General features: G+C 44.7%; 2 protein-coding genes across 2 annotated transcripts in view; one reads left to right on the top strand and one right to left on the bottom strand.

The window, feature by feature from the left end:
- The window catches only part of KCTD19 (potassium channel tetramerization domain containing 19), a 20320-nt gene extending 17038 nt beyond the window's left edge, over positions 1–3282 (bottom strand). The window contains 2 exon segments of the mRNA XM_032195773.1: positions 311–607; positions 3271–3282. Of these exon segments, the coding sequence (XP_032051664.1) occupies positions 311–607; positions 3271–3282 (309 nt within the window).
- LRRC36 (leucine rich repeat containing 36) lies at positions 2095–12319 on the top strand. Its single transcript, XM_032195774.1, has 10 exons — positions 2095–2157; positions 3419–3590; positions 4103–4176; positions 4817–5275; positions 5739–5953; positions 7425–7590; positions 7830–7996; positions 10060–10171; positions 11218–11332; positions 11975–12319. Exons 3-10 carry the CDS (start codon positions 4113–4115, stop codon positions 12174–12176), a joined length of 1500 nt encoding a protein of 499 aa, XP_032051665.1. The 5' UTR covers positions 2095–2157; positions 3419–3590; positions 4103–4112; the 3' UTR covers positions 12177–12319.
- The last annotated feature ends 5903 nt before the right edge of the window (positions 12320–18222 follow it).

An 18222-nucleotide genomic window follows, 5' to 3' on the forward strand; every position in this document is an offset into this window, starting at 1 on the left:
AAATGCTGAGCATAACTGTCGGTGGATAAAAGCCTCTGCTTGCTTTAATTTTAGCAAATAAACAAGTAATAACAGTTGAATGAGCTCTGACAGAAAGGTCAAGCATCAAACGTGGAACATTTTTCATATTCACTGTCCATGACAGACAAATTGAATGCCAAAACTACTTGCTTGGATAACTACTGCAACCATTGTTAAAATCATACATGTAAAATATCCTTGACATCCTTTTACAGTGAGTATTATCAAAGAATAACAAATATATATATATATGTATAGAGAGAGAACTACATAGAATTCCCCACTTTACCTGTACTAGAGGTGTCAGCTGAAAAATTAATGCTTGCTCATATAATAAATTAAATTCATCACAGCTGAAAAAAGATACTTTTGAAGTCTGCATGTAATAGTGAAGGTGCCTAAATATAAGACCGTCGTGGTCAATAAATAATCTTAGATTTTCAGACTGGTCTTGTACAGCAGCTGCTTTCCATAATGGAGATTCAGGAAATTGAGCGACTTTACTTTTGGGAATTGAGAAATACCAGCCACCAACATTAAAATTAATTGACTCTTCTTCTGCAGATTCAATAATACTCTCTGGTTCCTTCAAAAGAAAAGGAAAACATATCAACAGGCAAGAATGAACCTGTGAATTCTGGAATAAAGCAAAAAAAAGCCATTTTATTCTAAAAACTCCATTGGACCTTGCATTTTATTTCCCTCCTGCAGAAGCATCCTCACCATATGTTTTGAAGCAGCTCATCAAAAAATTAAGTATGGGGCAAATGCCCAAGGGCTTTACATTCTTAATAATTTGTGCATGCATATTCCTTAGTTAATATGGATCGAGGGTTGTGAAAAGTTAATAAATTGCATGCTTTTATATAATATAATTCTTACAGCTAAACCTTAGAACAACCTGGTCTACAACTGAAATACAACACACGTCTTCTTTAAATTTACAAATAAAATGAACTACATTTCAGGCAGAAAACTTCTTGATTGTAACAAATTTGTATTCGGGTTTGAACCAACTCCAGCTAAGTAAGCTACAGTAATTTTGTTATGACAAGACAGTAATAAAACACAAATAAATGCTTGTATACCCTCCCACACTACTCCGAGCAGCAGGAAGGAAACAGTTATTGGTTTGCGGCCAATTGCTTCTTGTTGTTGTATCACACTGAGATGTATTAGTCTGTGGCTTACAAAAACAGAAAAGCCAATTCAAGCCTGAAAACAAAAGCAGCCTGCGCTCCTTAGCCACAGTGGCTAGCCTGAGAAGCCAAGGAGACAGTGTTTGTGTTGACAATGGAGGATGCGATTCTTGCAGCAGGAACAAGTGGGGGAAGATAGGTGGTATTTTTAGGCTATTTCTCATTCAAGCGGCTACAGACAGGGAGTCAAAAGGAAATCTGGAAAAGGACAGGGAAAAAAATAACTGTTAATGAACGTAGGAACTGTAGCTTCTTGAGGGAGCTGCAAGTCAAAGCTGAAGGTGCTGCTGGTGGTCGCTGTGGCAATGCTGCAGAACCACAGTTACGCTGGCCTCAAAGTGCTCTTAGCCTCGGCTTTTTCACAGGTGTTCTCAGCTTCATACTGCTGATACCACCTGGCAATTTCAAATCTAATATTTGCAGAGAAAACGTGAAAGATCTGGCCAAGCAAGAAAGATGAAAACTAGTTTTAAAAAGTGACCAAAGTCTGGGTATTTCTAAGGCTCATTCCCAGCATTTAGGGGCAGCAGAAAACAGCACACACCGCTGCTCCCAGCTCCCTCATGAAGGCTCTGGTGGCCAGCAGGACCTCAGGCTGATCTTGCTCACTAAACCAGCAAGAAGTGATCCATTTGGGATACCGCTATAGGATTTTTTTGTCCCCAGCAAACCACCTCCCCAGTGCCAGCTCCCCTCAGGCCGCTTCCTCCAGCCAGCCCCCGATGCCCACGGGCCGGCTGCCAGCTGGGGGCCGGCCGAGGAACAAGAACCGAGCCCCATGGCCCCCCACTAGCAGCCTCGGGGCCGGCTGAGGGAAGCGGAGCCTCCCCCGGCCCTGCCCCTACCATGGCAGCCGCGCCGCAGCCGCCGGTGCCGGGCAACGGCCGGGAGGGCAACGGGCGAGGCCTGCGGCGGGAGCGCCCCGGGCTCCAGGCAGGTACCGGCCGGGCGCTGAGGGGAACCGGGCGGGCTGGGGGACGGGGTGTGAGGGGTCTGGAGCCCGGTGATACCCCCCTTGTGCCATATGGGGCCGGGAATGCTGGCAGTGGGGGAGTGTAGGGCTGCAGGGGTGCCCTGGCTGTGGGACAGCAGCTCTTGGTGCTCCTCGACAAAAAGCAAGCCGCGATCCTGTTGCTACCATTGCTAACCACAAGATACGCGTACACAAGGAACTTTAAAGTAGCGCTTGTACTATAAAGCTCGATGAAAAGACCACCTGAAATATAAAGTGGCCCCAGAGGAATTTTGTTTTACCCTCGGTGGTCTCTGATCTAATGCTAAATTAGAGATGTGAAGATGGGTTAAAGGGTAAAGAACCAGAACAGGTTGCTGCTGCTGCTCCCAGAGCTGCCTTGGTTCAGCAGGGGAAGCAATTCTGCATTATTTGACCCCAAAAATGAGACAGCTGAATACAAAAGGCACCAGGACAAGTCTATAAAATAAAAGGCTATTATCTATACAAAGCTGCACCTCAGTTTCTTTTCTGTTTCCTCAATTACTGCTGAAAATAATGATTTAAACATTACTTGGTGGTGGTGGTGTTTTTCCCCGGTGGCATTATATATTCCAAATCCAGAAGTGATTCAGGAGCAAGGACCCTTGGTTTTATTTAAGTCCATGAAAGCATATCTCCTTAGACACTGTTAGTGTTTCTATACCTGGTGATCACGTCCCATTTAAATTCACTACTGTAGTTACAAACAGCATGCTAATCTTCTAATATTAAGATGTGTGCTCTAGAGAGACTCTGTTTTAAAATCAGTTGTCATGAGTGCCTTCAGGGTGTATTTTACTAGTATTTGATGTTTTTCTGACCTCTGTAACAGCCACAGGACAAGGGAGCTCAGCTGTGAGGTTCCCTATAAGACCCTCCAGCCGCGCATTAGAAGGGGCAGGGTGCTGATTTACCTTAAAAACACAATGGTAATTTGATAGATTTTGTTAATCATGTTCTGTTCATGTCATTTTTCTTAGATAAAATAGAAAGAAGGTGCAAAGCAAGGGTGAGGAATAATAATAATAAAAAAGATAAAACATAACATTTCATTACCTGACTAATCATCATTTGCATACAATACTTTTAGTTTTCACCAAAAAAAAAAAAAAACGGAAAGCAGGGAATTTTAAGAAGGGCTTTAGATAAAGATCCCACTCTAAGCCTCCAGGAAGATCTCAGAGTAGCTCACCTTACTTTTCAGCTGAAGGAATCATGTTCTAGAAATCCAGATGAAAGACAACCAAGTGAATTCAAAGACCAGTGAGAAAAAGAAACCCACACATTCCACTGCAACATCCTTCTTCTCACCTGGTCTGGGTGAATGCTGGGGAAATTATCTGATCTCACGTGTTACAGCTGTGTGCACAGAGCTGGTGAGTTATTAGAAATGCAATTTAAACAGCTGCTGCTTCACAGATGTGAAAAGTAACTGAAAATTAGGTAGGTTGGAAATGTTCATATCACCATCATTTTAATGGTTTATACCAATTCTGCAAGCAAACAAAATCAATCTACAAATTTTTTCAAGGCTTTTAACGTAATTGTATTTACTAATGCTAAACAATGGCAGATAACATTAAAAAAATCCTTTTGGATTATGAATAGCTATTGATAAATTAATAAATAGAAATGAATACATAATTAAATGCTAATATATAAATAGATGTATGAAACACTAACCCCATTCTGGGACTAGCATTTGTCTTAATTTTGGGGGTTGTACATGCATCCAATCATGGTGCATCTTCAACTGTGCGCCAGGGTACAATGTGGATGTAAATAGTCTAATCGTGTTATCCACCAGCTCCTGCTGGTCAGACTCATGTTTTATACCTGACTCCACTTAAAATTCCATTAAATCAACTGTTTTATGTTGCTGCTCTAGGGAGAATATAATGAAGAGCCACGCAGTAAGCGGAAGGATGTCTTCAGTATCTAAAGATGTCAACACAAAAACTGGTACTTTTCGTTGCATAATCAATACAGCGAGATTTTGACACTGAGAATGTTTTAGTCAAAGCTGGATTTCTTGTGTATGGTTAATTCAGGGTAGTTCTGTGCCCTGGGTTATACAGGAGGCTGGATGGTCACTGTTGTCCTCTCTGGTTTGAATACATTCACAGTTTAAAAGCTTTGCTATCAGACAGATTCTGTGTTTAAACAGTGCCTATGCTATGAGCTTTACCTATACTTAGCTAAACATTAAACTGTAAATCTTTAGAGAATGCGTCTGTGCTCACTTGGGGTTTGATCCCAAACTAGACTGGTGGGATTTCTTGTTCTTGTTGTATTCCAAAGGACAGTCACTTGGAAAATACAAACAAAAAGGAAAAAAAGGAAATAAAGCATCAAAGGAACCTAAATCTTAGGGAAGTCTTAAATCCTGGTGGGTAACTATGCTCTCTGTGGCTGCTCTTGCAGCTAGTGGAAAGGAAGCTCTTGAAGATTTAGAAAGGGTCTGACAGAGGTATGCATGCCTGTTCCATGATGGGGAGATTTTACTGCTAGGGAGAGGACCTATCTTTGTTATCATGTCTTATCTCCATGGTCAGACCAACTCTTTATTTTCTTTTTTTTTTTTTTAATCTCTTCTTTCCAGACCTATCATCATGTTCACAACTGCGTTCATCCCTGCGCACCCCAGAGAAAATGAGATCAGGAGGTCTGCACGTGGTCTTCTCAGATAGTAAAACTTTCAACTCCTCCCCAGAGATGGACACAATTCAGAAGTCTAGCACCTGTGAACTTAGCCAGGATATATCTTCTACAAAGAGATTGAGTTTGAGTGACACGAATATAAATCACTCAAATAAGTCATCCAGAGATGCCAGACTAAGCAATTTTGATGATTTTTACCATGTCTCTGTGACCTCTTCTCCCCAGCATGGGCACCTTGCCCAGAAACCTCAGAGTGGCGAGAGGATCGAGGGCCACAGGAATTATGGTGGGAGGCTTCCTACAGAAATGAATACGTCTTCGCAGACTGCCAGCGGCAGTACACTCACACAGCTCACTGAAACAGAGATTAAACACAAAAATCCTTTAAACATCAAATCAGGTAAAAAAAAATAAAAAAATAGTACCTGTGAGAGGCTTCTTCTTTCCTAATCTCAGACTATTATGAAGTTGTTTTCATGTATTTCATTTCTAAAATCTGTGGTCAATAGATTAATTTTAGGACTCTTCTAAGTGAAATACAGGCTTCTATACAGCTTATTGACGGTCAAAAACACAGATCCTTGATGGCATTTGGATGACTAATTTATGCTGAAATCAACAAGACATTGGTGTTTAAAAGGGATAATCCCCTATATACTTTTGAAAATGTGTGTCTTTGTGAAGATGTGGTCCTTTATAGTCAAACTGCGGCTGTGTCAGTCACTTCATAGAGGAGACAAGGATAAAACATTAGAGAAAGTTTATCTGCTTTGCTCTTCTCTTTCCCACAGGTCTGAATACCTGCATGCTTCTAATCTGTAGCTCTGCTCTACTAGCCAGTCATTTTTCTACTTTATCTGCAGGATTCAGAGATGCAACTTCATTATCAGCTAAAGTGTTACTGGAGAACTTGAAGTCTATAATGATGAAACCAGCCATGCTACCTTCAGTACCTGAGAAGGTCAGAGAACCTGCAGCTCGCAGGTCCTCCAGCCCAGCTAGAGTGGAATATAAGCAAAGTGAGACCCTGCATTCCCCGATGTCTCCCATTTGTTGCTTCAAAGACTCTCACAAGGAGGCAAGTATTGTATTACTTGTCATTGTTGTTCTTCACAAATGCATACGTGTAAATTGAGATGCTAACGGAAATCTCCTAGTATAAAAATGTTCTGTACGGATAATACAAAATAGGTTCTGCATCTTCAAAAGCCAGTAGCACAAAACTATCTAAAACCATCCACTGCTGCTCCAGCAGTCTAAAAGCAGTTGAACTTTGTAGAGCCAGTGTTGGCAGTACTGTGATAATTTTTCAGCAAGCAGTCTGTACAGTTGTCCTGAGCACCTCTAACTGACCTTAGGATATTACCAAAGAGCACTCTCAATCTGCAGTGATTTATAGCCACTGTGATGAGATGTGCATCTTATTTTTCCTGTGTGCATATGAAGTAGAGAAGCTACAATAAACAAAGTAGTTCCCTGGTGTCTCTGCTGCCTTCACTGTTCATTCTCCCCCCAGCTACTTCAGGCTGACATAAGTTAGGAGCCTCTAGGCTGTTACAGGAGCACATAGTGGGGGTCAACGATCGAACATTAACCACTGAAGAGCAGAGAGACTTAGAATGAGAAACATTTTTTCACAGTGAAGTAAGAATGAGACAGTGGGTTTTCTGTCTCTCAGTATCTGAAGTTAAGGGGAGATGTCTTCCTTCTCTACATTTATACAGATCATTTCCTATGTCAGTACAGGAATAACAGGCAGGAGTATAGAACAAGCATCAAATGGGCCAGATGGGGTGGTCTCTTCAATCTTAAACTGTTTATGCTTCAGAGCAGTACAGGCAGACATTTTACATAACCATTTGCCCCATCCCGTTATTGTGCTATACATTATACAAGCCTCTGAGCACCTGTCCTTTAGCTCTTGGCTTGTATGGGCTCTCTTTTGTGTCCTGTTCTTCCCATTCACACGCAAAGCCCTGGAACAAATCCTATGCTGCATCATCACTCTGCATTTACCATTCAGTTGGCTGCAGAGACAATTTTATCCATTTGTCCATGTATGTCTTCAGTTTGTTTTCAATGCCATAGGATGTTGAAAATAAATATAGAAGTGTGATAATGAACTATATAAATGTCACTGCCATTAATTATAATAACAGGCACCTGCTTTGCTACAGGAACTGAAGGCACATGTAGTGGGAGAGGCTGTTTATCTCTGACAGAGCCTAGGGAAAACAGTGATTCTGAAAAAGGTGTTTCAGGACAGAGAACATGAATTTTCAGTGTGATGTTACTGCACAGAGAGTGAAAAAAAGCACACTTTCAATACACTACTGAAAAACTGTACAAAATGCAGGTCCACTGGAGATCATTTGTGTATGCTTTCACATAAACTCAGCTTCATCCTGTGCCTCTAATTTGTTTGTGCCCAGTTGGAAAAGTGCAGGCATAAACACCTGTTAAGTGCGTCCAGCTAAGGCAGGAGGTGCTAGCAGATGTACTGCAGACATTAGCTGAGAAAGTAAATAGCTTTGGCTTTTTCTCATTAGTCTTCTTCCAGTGAGCTAAGTAATGATACTGCTGTCACAGAAGGTCAGAGTGCCACTGGAAGTGAAAAAGAGTCCAAGGTTACAGCTGTCCTCCAGCAGCTCCTGAAGCTGGTGGATTGTCACTGGAACGGGCCTGGATCTCTCCTGGTTAACAAGGATTTTCTTGGTAAGCTTTTCTTATAGATGCTTATAGATGCTTCATCTTAAACATTTTTCTGCCTTCTCTCAATCTGTGTTTAAAATCAAGAATGTATTTCACCATCTCTCTCTATTTTTTTGTTTGTTTGTTATTGACTGCGAGTCTGATATTCTGGGACCTTGTTCTACTCTTTCCGTAGCAGAATGTTATGTATGAAAACACCATAGTTTTTAGATTTTTGTTAAAATCTTTTCGTATCTCTGTAGTTCCTGCCCAAGACTTGCTTTTCCACCTGGTGGCTTGTACTGATCCACGGCAGGATGCTCCTCTGACAGCTGGACGCTCCTCTTCAGTCTTAGCTAGAAACATTCCCAAAGTCCAAAGGACTCAGCTTAAAAATACTGAACTATTCGATAGAAAGGATTCTGCTATGGTAAGTGGTTTTAGTTCTCTTTCTTTGTCAATGTACTAATGGAAATTCAGTAAGAAAATGACCTTATCACGAACTTTTTAATGAGGATAACTTCCTTGTAATAATGAAATTGTGAAAGGATTAATCACCTGATTTAATTATATTGAGAAAAGACATCTTCCAGTAGGATTTTCAGTCATGCATTCTGAATGCTCCTTCTATTTGGGATCGACAGGCTGATTCTTCTGGGAAGTATCACATTTGTGGCACCTTGAAATAAGAACACTTCCTTAATACCTGCCTTGAGACAGGGTATCCGAGGTTCCCCGCAAGGTCTCTGCTCTCCCTGACCTTTTTTGTAGTAGAAGTTTGTTGAGACTCATATATTTTATTTGCAAGTATCTCCAGTTCAGTGGACTGATATCTCCTGGCAAGACTTTTGTTTGAAATTCTCTGAGTGGCTGTAGTTAGGGCTTTGGGCTTGCTCTAGTTTTTCTGAGATAGTGGTGAAGTCCTGATACATTTTCCTCTTGAGTCTGGGGTGAATAAGGGTGGAAAGCACACAGTAGTCCTCTTGTCCTTAGGAAGGCAGGTCAGAAGCCTTTTCTTCTCACAGGTGCTGGGATAAACCAACACCTTCTTGCTCATCCTGTTTGTAATTGTAATTCTTTCCAGATTTTGCCCCCATTTCTAGCATTATTTATCTAACAGTGTCTGTGCTGGTCGGGCAGCTGCCACGGAGAGGAGCTGTTTGGCTGCATACTGGCTTCTTCTGGTTCCCAGGAAAACAAGCAAACAAACATTCATCATCCTGCCTCCACAGGCCTGTTTCTACTGATTTTTGTCTCTTGTCCAACCCAGAAAAGATGTGAGCCTGTCTACTCCACAGCAAGACTTCTAGCAACAGTTTTAGCTTATCATCCTCCACGTAGGGCCAACTGCCATAGCTGCTCAAATTACTGCATTTCCCAGATGTTGCGTATGTATTTCAGCTGTGGCTTTGTTTTACTCAATATGATCATATTGCAGCCTGTCACAGACAGGATGAGTCCTGCTCCACTAGACTGCTCCTGCTTCCTTCCTCAGGTTGGATTTAACAAACATGTGGCCGTGAGCTGCAACAAAACGAATTAATGTCTTGATCCAATAGAAGACTGGTCTCTCTTTCTCAGTGGATCTAACACACTGAGACAGCAAATGAGATGATTGGGTTCAATAAGACACCTATCCTTCTAGGAGTTCAAAATCTGTGCAGTCCACCTAGAGAAGAGCCCTGGATCATCCTGTTGTGATGTTGACCTATGCTGAGCTCTTCATTGCTCTCAAAACTCTGTCCCAGTAGGGCAAAAAATGCTAATTTACGAGGGCAGGAAGAAGAGAGCTCAAAGGATAGGACTTTCTTTTGATTTTGTAATTTACTTTGAAGTCTACTGGCTAAAAATCCCAGGAAAAACCATGTCAAATGACTTTCTCAAGACCACCAGCTAAACCCATGGCAATAATGTGAGCAGGAAGATGCCAGGTTTTTCCTTCCTTTGCTCCACAGCCTCAAACTTGTACTTCTTGAGACTAAAATGCATAGCACAGGGATAGCATTGCAGATGCTGCAAGGATAAGTTTAAATCCAAACCTAAAATCTGTTTCCAATTAGTTCTCAAAAAAAAAATAAATCCATAGAAACATTTCTGTTTAGATTTGTTTTCTGACATCACCTAAGCTCCCTGCCAAAATGCCTGGATATCTTTTTGTGTTTCAGATGTTACTGTTTGTTTAGGTTATTCTTGTACACCTATGCTTTGAAAATGGTTTTTTTCTTTAGTGTGTTCCAAACAAGTACTTCAAAGCAGTGACATAAGGGTTCACTTAAATTCATGCTATGTTACACTCATTGTCATTATCGCTGTTCAGAGGGCTCAGCAGCATCACTGGAAAGGCTTCTAGGAGCTTATCGGGTACTGGCAAAACTGCAGAAGAGTGTTTCATTTCTCTTAACACTAACTTGATTCAGGAACCCTTTGTTGTTTTCTTGTATTGTATTGTGTTGGTTTTGTTTTATCTTGTCACAACTGGAATATTTGCTGCAGCAGCAAGAAAAAGGGCTGGTGGAAAGTCATGTCTCAGCTTCCACGTTACACAAGATGGATCACCCTGCTGCTTCGAGTTATCACATCCAAAGGAACCAAGCATCCATGTACGGTAGGGCCAAATGACTTAGCTTTAGTTTATTGTGAGCAATGTGACTGTTCAAAATACTTTTGTTTTCTGCTTCAAGGTAAGCTTACAACGATTGTGAAGAGTAAGGAATGAAACTAGGGTTTTCTTAGCAGCTGTACAAGCTATTCTTTTAGAAGTGGAAGGATTCATTTATAGCCCCCTGGGCTATGGTACATCAAGTAAATGGTGGCTGATGTGGCCTTACAAGGCTCACAAGAATGGTCACAATGCAGCCATTCATGCGTTATGCCAGTACCTGCTATGCCACTTATGCGTTTTCTAGGAGCTTTTATACACTGTGCAATAAGAAAAAGATTAATGTAACAAGGAAACACTAACATCATCGGATGGCTTCCTTTACTGCTGACAGACCAGCACAAGCTTCCCCACAAACTGAAGATGATTTTCTGATATTTTCAGTCTGTCCTAGCCCTACAGTCAACCTGACAGTGGTCCAAGCCTTAATCTCCATTTGTCCAGCACTTTAGTGGCCAGTATGCACGGTGACAGCTGCTGTGTAACTGGAGATAGCCTCACAAGTTTGATGGCCAAGTAAGTTTGAGCATCTGTTCTGAGCTGCCCTGTAGCAGCGGCCATACAGTTCTGTGCCCTGGGTGCTGCAGGGTCACTGCAGGATGCATTTTAGCCAGTCCTTCAGCCCTGAGTTTTAAAAGCTTTGTGTAACAAAGGACCACAACCCTTCACAGGCTGCTCTAGTGATTTTTTTGTTCGGTGTAACCTCCAGCCAGTGGATTCCACAATCCCCCTTGTCTTTCAGAACAGACAGTCCTGTTAGAGGCATGCTCAGTACAGCAGTACATCAAAAAAGTTTTGATCCAAAAATGTGCCTAGAACAGATTCAACCTAGGGTTTGAACAAAAGAGATAGTAATAATAACTGTGGCTGTTATTAATATTGCTCATAGAAACTTACTCTGTTACGCATTAGCATCAAGAATTGCTTTTATTAAAAATGCGTTTACCAGCTTTTGGTGATTTTGCTCAGACTTCTCACTGTGTTTCCTTAAGATGAGTTGCTTTGGAAGAACAACCAGCTGAGTACCCAGGTGGAATTCCTAAGACTGGAAGTGAAACAGCTTACCGGACTCCAGGAGATGGTGGCTCTTCTGCAGGAGAGCCAGAGGTAGGGGCTGGCCTCAGGTACAGAACAAGCAGAGTCACAACAGGAGGTGGCACCTGTGTCCCAGCAGAACTCCTCCAGTCCTAGTTCACGTGTGCTTATCGTAGTACCCCTGCAGTGGCAAATTCATGAATTCAGGGCTTTGACACATGAGCAAGCACTGGAGCACATTGAGGTTACAGACTTTTAAGCCAAGATATGAAAGTGCCAGTTCAATGAGTGGAAAGTCAGGGATATTCTGTGTGCGCTGAAACTGCTTTTTTTTTTTAGAAAAAGCATCACAGGTCAAAATCGGAGACCAGAGTCTTTGTCTTTTGCAATCATAGTACTCTGCTAGTCGGCTTCCAGCTGTTTTAGCACACGCTACCAATCTCTACGACACAGTTTGAATGGTTCCTGTTGGTTATAAATCATTGTAAGCCAGTTAGGCATGAAATCTTAAAATGAGTCATAGCTGTAGTTGTGGTTGTCTCGAAACACAGAGCTTTAAGTACAAATTTCAACTTTTTTTTTTTTTCCATGTGAATTTGAGTAAATGGAAATCAGTATATCAGTTTTGGAAAAATGTTCCTAATCGTAGCAGGTTCCCTCTCCAGAATGCATGCTCACCATTTTAATCTTTTTTTCCACAACAATCTTTCCCAGGTCTTTAGTGTCCATGAACAACTTCCTGCTGCAACAGCTGAGTAAAGGAAACAGTCATACTGTTCACAAAGCACCTCTTCCTTCTGAAAAATGCACCAGTCGTGAGACATCATCCCCACTAGAAAGAACTGCGTCGGTACCATCAGCATACAGCTCTAGTCAGTACTGGAGTTCAGAGCAATTATGCAATTGTCCTCTGTAAAGGGAACAAAACAGACATTAAATACAGATTGTGTTCATTTTTAGATTGTATGAAATCTCTTGCTGCATTTAAAGCTGGTGAACCTAATCCTTGCTTTGGTCAATTTCTCAGCATCTTCCTGCTCCTATCTTCCCCTGTCTTCTTCTGCCACGTTTATTACATTAACAAAAAGTGGGGATGACTCCTGTATAATAAAATTTCATCTGAGATCGTGCTGTGCTGAGAGGATGGTAATTTAGTTAATTCAATTCACTCTAAAATGGTACCGAATCAATATTCCAGCATAGTGCTGGCAACGTGTAGCTGGCGATGAAATATCACATGTCACATTGATATTCAAACCAATATCTCAGGCCACTGTCTGCAAACACTTGAAGTCCTAGTCCCAGGTTTAGATTTATACCTCTGAGGAAGTCATTGACCCACCAGGATACAAGCTGTTCTCTGAATCTTGTCTGAACACAATTTACTGTTGGAACACATTGTCTGTCAGTCTCACAGTGAAATGGAAAAGTACCGAGGAAGGCAGGGCAGGTACAACTAGACGAGGAAGCTGTTTTGCCTGGCACAAGGCCAAGGATCTGCACTGAGTGCAGTGCACTCAGCGGAGGGATGCTCGGTGAGGGTGGAGTGAGCCCTGTCCTGCATTGCCACCACCTGCAGCTCACATGCATGTCCAAGTGCATGCACTTTTTTTTTTTTTACTGCATTCCTCTTCAAGTGTATTCCAGTGCAAGCTGCCACACAGAAGAACAGCATTTCTTGGAATAACAACATCTGTAAGTTCTTCCTTGTGCTCCTCCTACACAGGGACAAAGGGCAAGGTCTTGCTGGGCTTATTGGCAAACGCTGCCTCACTCTTCTGGGTCTGAACCTATGTCCTTGAGGATGGTCATTCCTCATCAGTATCTCTGGCCAAATCATTCATCCCAGAGAAAAATGAACTCTCACAGGAGCCAGAACCCTAGTCCCAGGCACAAAACTTGCTGTTAAAAGTGTGAAGCCCTTCTTTTAGTACAGGCATGGCCCCAGGTGATTTTAGATTAGCCTAGAAACTCTCTAGGGAAGTAACCTTGTGGCAGAGAAATACCTGTACTGAATAAATTTGAGATCCTGTTTGGGTAACATCCCACCTGGCTAGCATTACCCTTTCCATCCGTGTAGGGCTGTAGGTTAAACCACACTCTTTTTCTTGCTGCTCAGTCTAATGAGGCATTTCCAGGACAATAATGATTTTGTGTATATAAGTGAATACCAGGTTCAGTAGAAGCAAAATAATTATCAGACATTTCCCTGAAGTTATCCAGGGTCACTCACAATTAGTAGGGGCTTTATCTCATTTCCAGAAGAAGCCCAGACCCAGAAGCAGACTCCTACAGAAGCTGCTGTACCTGTTAGAGGGGCTGCTGCAGGCACACGCAGGGGCAGGTATCACCAGTGGGGTCAGCATAGCTGGGAAAAAAAAAAAATCCAAACTATTTTAGACAGTAAATATGATAGTACAGACAGGATGTGTCTGTGTCAAAACCCGGGCTCCTTTCAACCAGAGGAAATAGAAATCACACAAAAGTGAAGACTGAAGAGCAGTAGGAGACTATAGCAAAGCTGTGATGAATGCAGAAACACTGCTGTGCCAGCTGCACCCTGGTCTGTGGATGAGGCAGCCCAGAATGATTGTCAGCCAACAAGTCACTGGTACAACCACTGCATTACCAGGCAGGCACAGGGAGCAGCAGCACATTTTAGCTGTGCGTGTCAGCAGCATCTGATGAATGCCCTGTGGTTGCTCTGTGCAGCTGGGGGAAGTCTTGCAAAGCAGCACCGAGGCCAGCAGGCTGGTGCAGGCTGTAGCCAGGGCTGTTGCTGTTGGGCCACAACCACCCTGTGCAGGGCGACGGGAGCAGGACCACTGTCACTTCTGTGCCTGTAGTGACTGATGAGCTCTCAGACTGCTGCCATCAAGAGTTTGCCTCGTTCCCAAAGCAGTTACACAGCGAGGAGCTGTGCTCATGCTGCAACCCCCTGCTACCTCTGCTGTGCAGTTCATCAAAGCAGCACACACATTTTCCAGGACAGAGCTCACTTTGGCATTCCCACAGGGCTTCAGCGGTGCCAAGAGGCCCGGAAATTTACGGAGAGGGAGTAGCTTATGTCTCGCTGCCAGACACTGATAATTTCTCTTGGCCTCAGCGTCTGATTTATTTACATGAACCTAATGATGCCCTAGCAAGGAACCCAGGAAGGCTTCAGATCAAACACAGGCTGACTTCATTTGATTTAAATCATAAGCTTCCCATCATTAGCCACATTACCAACTGGATCTTTTTTTACCAAAGGAATCCACTGGATCCCCCAGTGAAGAAGGTCCTTCCTGTGCATGCTGGGGTGCTATCAAGCCAAAAGCACATTGTCTCTTTATAAACGACAATCAGTTTTGGTGAAATGGCCACACAGAAAAGCAGATTCTGTTGTTTCCCTTGATAGCTCATCCAGTGGTTAAAATTAGCATAATCTATAAAAAGTTGTGCCTTATTTCCAGCTAGAGTCTTTCTAACTTTCTAGCTTCTTCTGCTAAATAGAAGACCTATGGATTGTTTCTCTTTCTGTATCAGGCCACCATAAAGCAAGATTTTAAGGAATTATTTGGAGGGGAAGATCTTGTCTTTCCTTGCCTTTCTTGTTGACATGCAGCCTGGCTCCTGATGCCCATTAAAGCAGGAAGATCACTTATACAAGGCGTGGTTTTTGTTGTTGTTTTGTTTTGGTTTTATATCCTGAGTTAAACCTGAGAACATCCATGGGTGGTGCTGCATGCACTGGATATTGCTAGTGATAGTGGAGAATATCATTTGGATTGTTGGATATTTCTGTGAAGGGTGCCTGGGTAAACCAAATGCAACCTGCCAGTAGGATTTGCCTTGCAGAGCTGCAGAGAGGAAGGCCACCTCATCCCCACCCTACAGAGGAGCTTTTCCCTCTGGAAACCAAGAGCTGGGGCATGCAGCAGGGCCTCGTAGCCCAGGGACCTGCCTGCTGCATGCCAGGAGGAGTCTCGAGTTAATTTGAGCATGAGATGGGAAAGAGCCAAAAATCAGCTTGCATAAAGAGACAGAAGATGATAAACTAACAATGAATAAAACCGTTAATTAGCACTTGGGGTTAGCAGCTATAAAACTACCTGTACTGAAGACCAGGAATTAGAGGACTCCGTATATTCTTCATCATGTCCCTGCTGCGAAGACTTTGCTCCCTCTTTTTTCTTCTTTCCTCTACCCCCAGCAATTCTTCCTGGGATGCTAATGGCAGGTTGTGGATTTGCTCTTGCTGTCCCATATTTTTCTCCTCTGGGTTGTCACGAACACGTTTCACAGCTACAATCATAAATAACCACACCAGGCTGTGGTTTGGCTGGGAGGAGGCAGCCACCAGGTGCTTGTGGCAGCACAGAGGGGTACGAAGTGTGGGATGCAGGGACTGGGGCCAAGGGGAAGGAGCAAATGGAAAGGAGAAAAGGGCTTTGGTGCCTGGGACCTCAATCAATGCAAGCAACATCAATCCTGGCTGGGACACCTTCCGCCTGCTGGCTCCTCCACTGCAAGGGAATTATGTGCTGGCTCTGGAGCGTCTTTCTTGACCTGGTGTGGAGCCAGCCTCCGAGCAAAGGCTTGGCCAGCGCAGATTCATTAACGCGGGGGAAGTGGCTGCGAGCCCTTTGCACAGGCTGTGTCACTTTCCATCACGGAAAGCAACCAACATTTGGGATCTCTGCTGTCTCAGCACCACGTTGACACCCCTTCAGGTTTCGCAGCCAGAGCCCCTGCTCCCAGGGGACCCCCTCTTTAACCAAGCTTGCTGCAGGGCACCCACCGACCCCATCACTTCCCTGTTCCCTCATCTTTCCCCCTTACCTTTGCCCAGCTCTGGGAGGTTCCCTGCAGCCCAAGGCTTGCTGAAGCCTCTCTGGACCCACCTGCAGCAGATTGACCTCTATCATCCACTTGGCATCAGGCACACACCTGCTGAGACCCCACCAGCTCGTTGATAAGGTGCTAAACGGTGTCAGCCCTGCAGCTGATCCCTGAGGAATGTGAATCATCAGCATCACCTGGCCTTCACACTGCTGGTCAGCCTGAGCCTGGTGGCCCAACCAGGTCTCCATCCAGCATCCAGTTGCTGTCTCTCATGGAGGAAATGAGGCCAAAGGCCTTACCAACATCTAGATGAACATCCCCTGGTCCCCTGTCACCCACCCAGCTGGCTGCTTTGTTATAGAAGGCAGTGGGGTTGTTCAGGTCCTCCACGTGCCCAGAAATAGCTTCCAGGAGCATTTCCTCCACCACCTGCTCAGGGACTGAAGAGTCATTCTCCAGATTCTCCTCCTCGCCCTTTCTGAAGTGGGATTTGACATCTGCCTCTTTCAAACCTCCCTGATCACCAGGACCTTTCCCAGCTTTTAGACTGGGGCCTCATAATGACATTGGCCAGCCCGTTCCTCACCAGGTTGACCATCCATCGACAACCATGCTCTCACCCTACCGTGTCTGATGGTGTCCATCCTTTACCAGCAGTTCTCCTTCCTCGCAGGGGGTCTCGTGGTCATGGGCACCACCCTGAGCCTACTCCCAGCTCTGCAGGAACATCCCGGGCTGTTTGTCCTTGCTCCTACCAGGCTGTACTGGGAGCTATCAGGAGTATCGCCCTCTGGGACTGTTTTTTTGCTCATTCCTTGCTCATTTCTCAGCAGAATGCGTTCCTCCTGTAGCCTTTAATTTCCCTCCTCCTTATAGCTTCAGGTCAGATTTTTCCTGTCTGCAGTAGTCACGAAGACTGGTGTTTGAGGGGTGTTGTCTGAGACATAGTCCTTGTGCTTCTCCCCACGAGAAGCATCTCGTCGTTCCCAGGAAGCCATTTCCATCACTTCAGGGGAGGGCTGACTTCTTTTCAGATCTCTCTTAGATCTTTCTGGGTCTTTTCCAGTGACTAATTCCCCTGGGGCTGGTTTGGCAGGAACGTGCCTCCAGCTGGGTGGGGTGGTCAGGCTGTGGGGCCATCCCTGTCCCCACCGCCCAGCCCCGTTCCCATCCAGCCTTGCAGACACTGGAGCAGCCTCCTTGGGAACACAGAGATGTCTGGAGGGGAAATGTCTGGAGTAAGCTGGAGAGCAAGCAGTGGAGAACATGTAGAGACGCTGGGGGATCAAGGAGCACCTGTAAGCCGAGAGGTTTGGGGGCACACGTGGGAGCTGCCAACCTCAGTGTGATCTGCTACGTGGACAGCTGGACGAGGAACAGCTGCTGCCCACCAGTGTCACAGCTCCGTTGGTGGGCACAGGGGTGGCACAGCTACTGCAAGCCTATGACTGGGCAGAAATCCCCCTCCTGGTCTTGATTTCCCAGTATCAAAAGCACATCAGATCCCTGTGCCAGTGACTCAGCCTTTAGGGTTTGGGGCAAACAAAGCACTTTTGCTCCTTGGGGAGAGTTTGTGGTCAGATCAATGCGTTGACGTGCTGTTCAGTGCCCAGGAGCCCAGCAGTCCTGCTTCCAGGAAAGCCTTGGGCATCCCCAGCCCCGGTGTGTTGAGAGGGGCAGGGTGAGGGATGCTGTGCATTCATCTTCACCTCCAAACTCCCTCTCATGCACAGCCAAGGAGGGGAGGGGAGAAGAACTTGGCCACCTGAGCAGCACCGTGGTCTCCAACCTGCTGCTGAGCAGCCCTGAGGGCATCTCCCCGGGGTCCCACAGCACCCGGAGCCTCCTGACGGGGTCCTCCCCCCTTGCTCCACCACCAGCTCTTGTCCTGGATCATTCCCACAGGGCCAGGCCGCTCACCTCATCACAAAATGTTCTTCCTCACCAAATCCTCCAGCTGTGTGCCGGGGGACAGGGGTGGCACTTGGTGCCAAGCCCCAGGCATTTCGCACCTCCTTTTTGCAGCTGGGCAATGGGGTCAGCGGAGGGATAAAGCCCCCAGGCAGGGGGCTAGCGAGGAGCACTTTGGGGCATAGAGAGCCCCACCATCCCTCTGGCCTGATCAAAGGAGGAAT

This window comes from Aythya fuligula, chromosome 12 (assembly GCF_009819795.1).
Source record: "Aythya fuligula isolate bAytFul2 chromosome 12, bAytFul2.pri, whole genome shotgun sequence".
NCBI classification, from domain to species: Eukaryota; Metazoa; Chordata; class Aves; order Anseriformes; family Anatidae; genus Aythya; species Aythya fuligula.

Bases quoted from the DNA above. Each gene is read 5' to 3' on its own strand.
- LRRC36 (XM_032195774.1), top strand. From the start codon at position 4,113: ATGAAGAGCCACGCAGTAAGCGGAAGGATGTCTTCAGTATCTAAAGAT. The intron at 7,591-7,829 runs GTAAGCTTTTCT...GTATCTCTGTAG, and splicing joins GGTTAACAAGGATTTTCTTG to TTCCTGCCCAAGACTTGCTT. The intron at 10,172-11,217 runs GTAGGGCCAAAT...TGTTTCCTTAAG, and splicing joins GAACCAAGCATCCATGTACG to ATGAGTTGCTTTGGAAGAAC.